The sequence below is a fragment of the Falco cherrug genome, chromosome 10 (assembly GCF_023634085.1).
Source record: "Falco cherrug isolate bFalChe1 chromosome 10, bFalChe1.pri, whole genome shotgun sequence".
Classification (NCBI taxonomy): domain Eukaryota; kingdom Metazoa; phylum Chordata; class Aves; order Falconiformes; family Falconidae; genus Falco; species Falco cherrug.
Genome location: NC_073706.1, coordinates 29,220,637 through 29,231,894, shown reverse-complemented (window position 1 = coordinate 29,231,894; position 11,258 = coordinate 29,220,637). Strand labels below are relative to the sequence as shown.

The 11,258-nt window shown below is 41.7% G+C and overlaps 1 protein-coding gene across 3 annotated transcripts in view; it reads left to right on the top strand.

Moving 5' to 3' along the window:
• Positions 1-70: 70 nt before the first annotated feature.
• AMPD3 (adenosine monophosphate deaminase 3) overlaps positions 71-11,258 on the top strand; it is a 36,201-nt gene continuing 25,013 nt past the window's right edge. Inside the window, exons 1-5 of one of the 3 annotated variants that reach the window (XM_055722734.1) lie at positions 71-227; positions 3,516-3,741; positions 6,239-6,434; positions 6,904-7,069; positions 9,088-9,307. In XM_055722734.1, the coding sequence (XP_055578709.1) occupies positions 3,521-3,741; positions 6,239-6,434; positions 6,904-7,069; positions 9,088-9,307 (803 nt within the window). In that variant the 5' untranslated portion in view covers positions 71-227; positions 3,516-3,520. Of the gene's footprint in view, positions 228-334; positions 734-3,515; positions 3,742-6,238; positions 6,435-6,903; positions 7,070-9,087; positions 9,308-11,258 lie in introns of those variants that run through there. The other 2 variants (XM_055722733.1, XM_055722732.1) reach the window with 2 other exon arrangements.

The following is an 11,258-nucleotide window of genomic DNA, read 5'->3' as shown; positions in this document are numbered from 1 at the left end:
GGTCGCTCCCTCCCACGCCGGCGGGAGGCGTGTGACAGCGCGACTTGTGTCTTGGAGCCTCCGAAGGGGAAAGGGCCGCCCTCGGAGCCTCCCGCTCCCTCTGAGGCCGCGGCCCCGCCACTCCCGCCCGCCACAGGTGCAGCCGCCGGGGGAGCGGCGCCGGACGGTGCCGGACACGGCTGCCCGCCCCCGGGGGAGGCCGCCCGCGCAGGGCTCCCCTCACGCAGGTACGGACGGAGCGCGCGCCCCTCCCCGCCCGCGCGACCGTTAGCGGCGCCCCGCGCCAGGGCTGGGCGGAGCCGGGCGCGGCGGCCCCCCCTCACCCCGGCGGGGGTCTGCCCCGGGGCCGGCGCTTCACCCGGCGGGAGGCTTCCGCCTGCCCCTCGCCCCACCTGCTGTGGGGCCGTCCCGGGCCGTGATGCCGCCACCCAGGAGGCAGCGGGCCGCCCCGGTGGGGCCGGGGGCGCGGCGAGCCGGCTCCTCCGCCCGGGGGCCGCAGCGGCCATAAAGGGCCGGGGAAGGGGCGGCGCGGCGTGGCACTGCGGTACCGGGGCGGCCGGCTGGCGGGTGAATGCGGCAGAGGGGAGCGGCTGTATCTGGCGGCAGCAGCTCCTCCCTCCGCCACCGCTTCCTCCTCCTCTGTCGGCGGCTTCTGACAGAGGCTTCCCGGCCGGCGGGAGCGCCGGTGGCGGGGCTCGGCCCGGCCGTAGCATGGCTTTCCCCGCGGCGCTAGGTAAGTCCCGAGGCAGCCGGCAGGGCCGGGTCGGTGGTGACCTTGGCCGCCGGCCCGGCAGGGCCGGACCCCGGGGCCTTGGCAGCGCCCTGCCCACCTGCGGGCGGCGGGCCCCGCTCCCCGCGCTGCCCCCGGGGGCTGTGCCCGCCGGCCCCTGCCGCTGTGGCGTTACGGGTTCCCGCCCGCTCAGTCCCGCGTCGGGGTCTGCCTTTTAAATAACCGTCCCGTCGCTTTTCTGTTCAGCGTGTTCCCAGGGAAATAGCTTGCTGTTCTTGCCGTGAGGTGCAGAGCTAAAGAGCAGCTAAAGCAGCCTTTCTGTGTGAGGAATATGCGGGAAAAGGGCATTTGCGCGTTGCTAGGCGGCCTCCGTGCCCCCTGCCCATCCCGCAGGGATGTCTGGTGGCTTCCCTAGTCGCTCACCTTGGGGGAAGGACAGCACTTCGGTAGAAGGATACTGGCTACATCCCTCTTCCAGTTCGGGATGGCACAGCTTACCTGAGGATAGTATGAGGTGCCTCATGACTATTTTGAGTTTATTAAACTCCTGTCAATGACATCAGCTAGCAGGGATGTGGGTGAACTTACCTTTACAAGTGTTCCATGCCTTAGTCTCTCATTTACATGAGGGGAGAATGTGAGATCAGATTCTGTAAGAAAGCAAAAAACCCACCCTTTGGTCTCAGGAGCGGAGTGTACTTCTAACTATATATTCTGACTTTTCGCTATCTTATTGTAATGATTTAAAATACAGTGTGGTTTCTCATTTATTTCCTACTGCATTCCTGTTTCTGATCGCAGTTCTCTAAGAAAAGGTTCATTTATACTGGGAAAATTCTCAGCCGATGATAAATATACAACCAATTGATTTTTCCTGCCCTAGTCAGCTAGTACTGAAAATATTTCAATTGCTGATTTAACAGAAGAAGAAACATTAATATTCCACATCGTACTATTATTGCTAGCACTCTTACTGTAGCTGAGTAACTATAGACTGTTCCTGCCTGGCTGAAGTGGCCCAAAAGTCCCCTGTTGCTGGCAGCTGTATGTATGGCAGTTACTGTTGCTGACAACTGTGCTCATTGAGGTCAGTGGAAAGACTCCCATGACTTCATTGAGGTTTGAAATTGAGAAACTGAATCTAAGTTTGGATGCTTCTAAGACATCGTAGTGCATTGTCATCGAATCATTCAGCTAAACATGTATGTATTTTTATATTTCTTACGTAGTTATACTTGATTTTATGAAGATGTAATACTAATTGCAAAACAAATACTCTCCAGGCAAAGAAACAGCATAGTCAGATGCACAATTCTTTAAAACAGGCGATGTTTTTCCACTGGGCTGTGAACTGGTTCTTACAAAATAAGAATGCAAAATAATGTCGATGATCACTAAATTGCCATGTTATGTTCCAGTATATCTCTTGTCAACTTTTCATAGTATGTTTTCTTTTAGAATAAGTGTTCTTAAAGCAACTGTGAAAACAGGTGGACATTAATTAGAATCTTTTAGGCTGAAAACAACAGGATCACATATCAAAAGGATCACATATCAACATCTGAAACTTGCAGCATGGCTACAAAAATACTGTAATGGGGGCCCTGATAAGTTATGCCTGGAGTGATGAAAAACTGCCATGCTCCATGCTGACTTTCAGCATACACTTACTTAAATGCATACTGTCTTATAAAATATGTTTGCATTTTTGTAACCAAAAGGGGTTCTGAAATGCTGGTTCTGGACCTAGACTTCACATTTTGGCCGTGCTTGGATCCGTTTGTTGTGACAGGCTCACTGCTATTTTTAACTTATGTAATAAAGAATTTAATCTTATTTGTTACAAGCTCCATCATACTGAAGGCATTCAAAAAGCTTCAGTATATAATAAATAATGCTGGTCACTAGCTTACAAGCACTGCAGTTTTTTTCCCTCCAGACTGCTACCAGATATGTCAAAATTCATGTTTTGGCTTGTATGAGAATGAAATGTAAATCAAGTCATGAAACTACAGAAGAAACACTAAAGGCAGTATTTTCAATAGTGCCACTGTAACAAAATGGAAATACTTTGTGATGAAAGGCTACTTAAAATTAAAAAGATAAACCATATTTTTTTTGAAGAGTGATATTGGAAGTGCCAAGTAGAAATTAAAGTCCATATTCTGTTTTCTTCCCACATTCAATTCAGAAGCAGTATATGAACAACTGAAAACAAACTAAAAAACCCCCAAACTCATTAACTACACAGTATTTGCTTCTGCTGTGCAGTCCTTTTATTTCACAGCAGCTCCATGATTTTTTTTGTTTGTGGAAAGGATGGGGTGAGGCAGAAGTGTCAACCTTTTCTAACTTGTTTGTGGCTCTAAAATTGGTCTGAAGTCACTGAGCAGGGAAGAAGGCAGGCAACTGAGTGAATGTGATTTCCAAATTGAGTGCAAGTACATACAGAGAAGCGTACATTATATCTCAAATAACAGACTATCTGATTATGCCAGTAAATGGAATCTACTGGCAAATCTGTACATAGGTATCTTGGGAATTTTCATGAGTATACCAAGAAGTTCCAGATTCACAAACAGGCGTGGCTCTACAAGTAGAGATATTCAGTGGATACCTATGGTTCTTGTGTACTGCATACTAGTTTAAATTCTGCATAGCTAAATTGTTTATTCTGCTTTTGCTCTGAACTCTTGGTTTGGATAGGTGCACTATGAAATAAAAACACTCTCTCATATTGTTACTCTTTTTGTAGTTATAACTTTTTAACTGTCTTCCTTGTTAGCCGAGATGCCCAGACAGTTTCCAAAGCTGAACATCTCTGAGGTTGATGAGCATGTGCGACTTCTAGCAGAGAAGGTATTTGCTAAAGTTCTCCGAGAAGAAGACAGTAAAGATGCCTTGTCACTATTCACCGTGCCTGAAGACTGCCCTATTGGGCAGAAGGAGGCCAAGGAGAGGGAACTACAGAAGGAACTGGCAGAACAACAGTCTGTGGAAACAGCTAAAAGGTTCGTTCAGTAGTGGCTTTCTTAGTCAAAACCAGGTTTTTTAAGTTTGTTTGAGTTAATGAAATATCTGGCAAATAAGAGGCAGAATGTTATTACTTCAGGAGAGAAGTCAATAGCGGGTACTCAGGGCACCTGTGTGATGTCCTTCCATGCTATGCAGAAGGTGCGGGGATGGGCTGTAGGGGGCTTGGAATGGTGAGGTAGTCTCAGCTATGTTTCCAGCAATATGATAGCTTTTGCTTATGCAAGTTTAACAAACAGCATAGATGGGTAAAGTGAACACAACTGTAAGGCTCATTAATGTAAAAAGTCAGAAGAAGAAAATTTTTCCCTTCCACTTTTTCCTAGTTACATTTGCAGAAATGTAGAATTCTAGCACAGAGAAAATGACAGTGGTATCATACTTCGTTTAGTCTCTGTAAAAATAGATGAAAGCAAAGACTTGACACTGAACATCAGGGGAGGGGGTGAAAAGTGGTATTGGCATAATGAGGTTATTCGTAGGTTTCCTTAACTCACAGACGTAAAAATCTAACCACCATCAGCCATAAAAGCACACATTTTGGGTTTTCTCAAAAAACAAGGTACAGTTCACCTTTGGTTTACCTGTGAACCTAATGAAGCCAAAGTTGGTTTGGTTTATGACTTTCTTCTGTGAGAGAGGTAGCCTTACCTGATGTCAGGATGTTCCAGTATCTTAACTTCAGTGGACTGGCTAGGCTGTTCCTTAGTCATGCAGCAGCAGTCTGACACCAGATGGCTTGGATGAGTAAAGACTCTAAAAGCAGGCAAACAAGGAAGCCCCTGAAAGTGATAGCTAAACACATGTACCCAGTTAGCTGTGGGCAATCAGTTGGGCAATGCTTGGCATCCTGCTTCTGGAACAGAAGGAAGAAGAGTCAATTTGGTTAAATTAAGGTATGACACACTGATGATACAGGCTGAGAGCTCTGGTTTTGAGTTGTGCAAGTGGGTTTCCCAGTTGGCATTTTAATAGACATAAACAAGCACAGAAGGGAAAACTAGATGTTTTCATTTAAACAACTATTTGGTGTATCATTCCTCCTGAGCTAATAAGTTTCACTTCTAGTTTGGGAAATCATCTTACAGAAATATGTTCTGTCAAACTGTACCTCAAATTTTGAATGAGTTTAACTGTGGGAAGTGGGATATTGTATGTATGTTGTTTACACGTGGGAACAGAAAAAGTATTCACCTCTGTCCTACAGGACTGAAGCGTACTTCAAGGACAGTTACACAGGTAAAACTTCCGGTTTTTACAGTTTCAGTTGATCCAGCACTGCCTTTCAAGAATATCATAATGATTTCCAAGGTGGCTACAAGTACTTGAGAGAGGATGGAATTTGGTCATAGGGTATTAATCATACCAGCACTGCATGTTCTTATTCTTCAGGATGTCACAGAAGTAATAAGCAACTTCAGAGAGTATTTGAGTATTCCAGTATTCCTTTTTATTTGCTAGTAATTCTTACTTACATTTTAAGGTTTTGGCATCTAGTTTACAAAATGAGGAAGTATTTCCACAGTGCAACAGAACATGATACCATAGATTGTTTATAACATCATCTTTTTTTATTATATGAATAATTTAAATACATTTAAAGATATTTAAACTGAGTAAGGAAGGTCAATTAAATCTTTAGAGATATTGCAAAACTTCACTTGAGGTATTACAATTACTTCACTGAAAAACACAGCATTCTTTTTTAGCTGGTTTGTCTAAGGTACACATCTATCACAGTTTTGCTGAGAAAGGGCAAAAATTATTAAATCTATGGGGGTTATCCATGAAGTGCCCTGAGTGGAGGAACAGACTTGCATATCAAAGCCATGCTACGTTACTACTCTGATAACCAGCATTAGCCTTTTGCTCAAGTCTCATCAAACACTGCCTGAGGAATCGCTATGTGCTCGTCCTTTTTCTTACCAGTTTAACTGAATGACCGTATATGAAATTTTGATGCATAGTGTTGTCTGACAGCTAGATGAGTTTTTAAATCCTGCATGTTTTTGGAAGAATGAAAAGTGTGTGTAATAGCACAATAACTTATAACAATTTACCATATGTAACATTCATTTGTTTTGATCCATATTTTGTGAATTCTGATGCTCTTAAGAATCAGCTCCTACTAAAGAAAGCACAGTGATCTCATTTTCCTTGTGTACAGTGACTTGCTGAAACTGAATTTGTAAGAAGTGAAACAAAACAAACATTAGGGCATCTTACAGTGGTTGTAAGTGAATTATGGCATATTGTATTCATGTGGAGAGCAATTGCAATTGTGTGTAGCATGCTGAAATGTGAGTAGGAAAAAGCTAAAAGCACAAATATTTTGTGACCAACATTTTTCCTGAGGTATGAGAGATTTCATTGTAAAATTTCTTAGGGGATGATTTATTTGCTGTAATCAATTTTACAGTGCATGTGATGTTTTATACCATGACTTATTCTATGCTTTATACTATGAATTTGTAGGAAGAAAAGTTTCAAGATGATTCGATCCCAGTCTTTGTCATTACAAATTCCGTCTCAGGAATGGAAAGCACCATCAGCCAATCCTGTTCTGTCTCCTGCAACACCAGTTCTTCCAAGTGGTTTTCTGCCAGTCCAAGTGCCATATGACGTACCAGAGTTTCAGAGAGTTTCAATTAGTGGGGACTACTGTGCAGGGGTAAGAAATGGTATTCCCCGCCCCCCCCTTCTGTACCTGGGGGGAGTTGGTGTGGGTGAGGGGAAATCCCAAACCACAAGGAGCTAATGTATATAAAGTGTGAAATGCCATTATATTATGGTGCTGTGTGACAAACTGTAAATAGCTTTATGAACCCATTGATTTGTAAAAAGGTTAAAGTCAAGGTCAGGTCGTTTTATACTTTTTATGATAAAAAAATAAACTAAATAGATAAAAACATAGTCATAATAAATGGGTAATATTTGGTAGGAGAAAAAAGTTTGCATATGTGTTGCACGTGTATTTGGACTGTGCTTCTGTCGCTGGCTTCCTGAGACCTTGGGTAAGATCCTTATGGTCAAGCCACATACACTTAAATTTCTGGAAATTCTGTCTCCCTGTTCCTGGTGTGGATTCAGTTTGTTGCTAAACCTGCTGTTGTCAGCATTTATCCAGGCTTTCCTTTCAGGTTACAGTTGATGATTATGAACAAGCTGCCAAGGGCCTGGTGAAAGCTCTTCTCATTCGAGAAAAGTATTCACGTCTTGCCTACCATCGTTTCCCAAGAACAACATCTCAGTATTTGTGTAGCATGCAAGATGAAAAATGGAAGGCTGAAGATGAAGTGTGTCCAGGTAAATATCCTTGTTCTTTTAAAATCTAGAAATAAACCCATGCACTGCTGTAGTAACGGTAAGTTGGATTTTTGTGATGATCTCTTCTGAGTGTCCTTTGACTCTCTTAATTTATTCTGTTAGTGAGTGGTGTAGAATCACTGGTGGACCTAAGTTACAAATCCTGTGTCTAATCTGAAACTTTGAAGCTGCCAAAAGCTAAAAATCCCATACTAGACGCTCATTGATTATTTCTTGTTTTTTGCAGCAAATGGGATGGTAAGTAGCACACTTGTGTTCCTCCAGGAAAAAGCTATCTGGATATGGTTTAAAGTGAGAAGTCACTCCTGGTCTTGGCATACTGAAATAAAAGGGATTATGAGCTCATCTACATTGTAAATTGAAGCATGATACAGACATGCCGCTTAGTAAGCCCTGAGTCAGTAATTTCATAGGCATGGTACACAAGTCAAGACTGGAAGCTGGTATAGTCACATTTGTTGGGCATTCTGCCTGGGTTAATAAACTGATCTCTCAACAAGGCTTATTAGGTTGAACGTATTCCCCACTATATATGTCACAAATGATAGTTGTCACTTAAGTGGGTCGTGTCTTGAAAACTTTGCTTGTGCATTCAACTATTTGCAGTGCTAGTTTTTGGATTAGCCTATGAGGAGCAACCTTTGGTCTGTACAGAAGTGCCACTGTAGATGTGCCCGTATGGTTGGCAATGGATTCTCAGCCATAAAATGACATTTTAAACGAGTATTCCTCTAGCTCAGTGATTGAAATAGGGTAAATTAACATGTTTTCAAGTGTTAGATAGAAAGAGTGTAAAGAGAACAGTATACTGAATATTCATGACAGGAAAGATATTTTCGAACAGCTGCCAGGGAGATATTTCCAAGCTATTTTTAGGTTAATAACTTTTTTTACCATTATGATTTTAAACTTATGGAATAAACAGTAAAATTTCATTACACAATCTCTTAATTAGTACAAGTTTGAGCTGGACAGCTATCAATATTAGAGATAAGAATGGTATCAGTTTATAACATACATTCAGGTGCTCTAGGTGAATAAAAGAGTTGGTTAATTACTTTTCTATGTTGGCTTAACTGCATAGGGAAAAGAAATCTCAGTGATAAGACTGAGCTCAAGTTGATATAAATGTAGTTGAGATGCTTATTTTATGCTAGTTCCATTAGTGAGATACTGTAAAAGAAGCAATGAACATTCACTAGCATGAGCGATAATGTTAGAATGCTCACATAAGCTGAATCTCCCAAAAGTATTTGTGTTTTTTACCTTATTTTTTTTTGGGGGGGAAGTAATTGGGATTGCAAATCTGTACTGAACAAATCCACAAAAAAACAACTACTGCCTTGGTCACGGTGAGAAGCACTGACTCTTGAATTATTTCCTGCTCTACCGTGACTGAAATACATTCAGTAACGATTGAGAGAAAGAGGAACCAGTCCTAGTATGTATGCACTAGTCTAGCTCATTGGACTGTGGGAAGGGTAGAGGTGAAGTAGTAAGGCACAGCCTGTTCTTTTCTGACTGATGTTTCAATATGAGAACAGCTGCGTTACTGTGTGCTTAAATACACACTTCCAAAATTACTACAGTGAGTCAGAAAGCAAAAAGAAAATGATGAAGGTTGGTATGAAGTCAACAACTGTTTTATTGTTCAACATTCTCAACTGTGCTTTCAACCAAAACTTATTCTGAAACTTGTGCCATCTACATTAAGAAAGAATAGTATTAAATCTTTTTAAAGATTGGTTCAGAGAATCTAATAATATATAATACTTGAATTAAGGTAGGCACTTGGCTTAGAGAGGGTCTGCAATTAAAGCCTGTCAGAATAAAGTTGTGTTGTAACAACACATCTTTTGTAGTAAATGAATATGTGATTTTAATGAAACTATTAAGATGTTAGAAATGAAGCATTATAGAAGCAGAAAGTCCTTTTTGTATTTTTTTTGCCTCTTGTGAAATTATTTCTTCTAAATGTAATGTAAATTTATTTCCAGATTTCCATTCACCCCCAGAAGAAAATGAAGATCCTTACAATCTTGATGATGCTCCAGATAATTTGGATTATGTTGTCAAAATAAAAGGTGGCATTCCATTTGTTTATGATAACAAAGAAATGATGGAACTCAATGAGCCTCGGAGTCTGCCATATCCTGACCTGGAGACCTATACCCTTGACCTGAGCCACGTCCTTGCTCTAATTGCTGATGGCCCAACGTATGTTTTTCTTCTCTGCCCCTTCAGGCTGCTGGTTACTTTTAGTTTAATACTTCTCACTTTTGTGGTATTTCATTCCTCAACATACTCACTCTACAGTAATGTTGTGTTTCGTCCTTCTCAAGCATTGATGCATCATGGAAAGATTTAAAAGGGGGGAAAAAAACCCAAACCACAAACTAAAGAAATTAAATACAGTTGTTTCTTTTCATCAACCATGGCAAAATGAGAAGCGGTTAACAGAAAAGCAAGAAATTGGCCAAATGTTCCCATTCAAGTCAAATCTGACCCAAACTTCTTAAGGCATGGGAACTGAAACTTAAACCTCATTTTTTTTTTTTTTTATTATTTTGTTTTGGACTGTGCTGAATTTGAGGTTTTTGAACAGTTGTCTGGAATTTTCATGTCTGTTCTAGTCTTGCTGCATGAAGAGAAACCCTGCATATGTAGAGTGTACAGAACAGCTCAGCAACTTAAATATGCAGTCTGTTTTGTTCCAGATGGAAATTAACTGCTCGTGTGCTGCAAAACTGATCCACACATACACAATCAAAATAGGTCTGAAATTTCCCAGAACCATCAAACTCTTGGGAAATTTCTAAAAACCAGAAACAGAGCAACCCTCGTACAGTTACTGACACTCATGACAAAGCAATGTCCTTGCCCTGTGCATACGAAAACATGTGCATCCAGTTTTTAAGTTTAGTTCCCAGCTGAGGATTGGAAACATAAAGGTTTCTCATGGCCTCAGCACTAGGAAAGGAAAAGAATCCACCCTAGGATAGAACAAAGCAGGGACTTAAGACTGTTCTTCTGAAGTATTTACTCTGCCTGCCGGCACTGCATTCCTAGTTCTTCTGCCTTTGACAAATCATCACTTACAGTGTGACAAGTTAGTCACACCTGATGCATTCTTTCCCCTTTGCGTCTGTGTCTGACACCTGCAGCATAATCTGTCCACCTGCATTGATAGTGGCAAAGCAGATGGGTTGAACAGAACTGTTCCGTTCCCTGAGTGCTTCTTTCCAAGAGCAAAAGCCTATGCTGCTGCTAGTATTATCAGCATCCCTGTGCCAACTCAAAGCTAGCTTGAGTATGTTTGTTTACAATATGCGATGGGTAAATGCATTTCCAGTTTCAGTGTGTTATATTTCAAGAGACAGATAATTGAGAAAATTTAAGGACAAGGAGGAGAAACTTGAAACAAAAGTCATACTGGCACCCCTTCTTTTTGCAGCTTTTGTTAACAGTCTTTCTCAGGAAGACATGGGTAAGAAAGGCCTCGGTAGAACATAGTAAGAACATGCAGCACCTTTGTGAATGTTGGAGCAATCATCTGCACCTTTCACTTCTTGAGATTAAGCTTTTTCAGGCTGATTCACACTCCCTGATAAATACACACAAAATGAAAGGAAAAAGTCTTTTCAGTAATCCCGTTGCATAAGCTCTTCATATGGTATTGTTTCCCTGTTTGCAGCAAGTGCTTTCCTGTCATATATATCTGTTGCACACAGAGGCTACCTGGAGACCAAGAACCCGTTCTTTCATCTTTGCTTTTCTTAAACTGGTGAAATTTCACCCCTACTTCTCAGTCTTCTGCTCTCTTGAATAATAGTATAACCCAACAAAGACTTTCTGCAGCAGGCAAATGGGTGTTGATCAGTATCAGACACAATGAGACTGTTTGAATCAGACTTTCAAATTCATAATGGGATCTGTGTCCCTTTGAGGAGAGATTGTCAACAATAAAGGAGAAAAAAGAAGGCTATTACACTAATAGTGCAACAAAAATATTGTAGATTCAATAAGAACTGACAGATGGTGAAGAGAAAAAACGATGCCATTGGTTAAAAATAGAATGAAAAACATAACAGAAGATGAAAGCAAAGACAGGAGTAGGCAAGCAGGAACAAAAAAGCATGATTTCTCTAAGAGCACAAGAAATTATTTT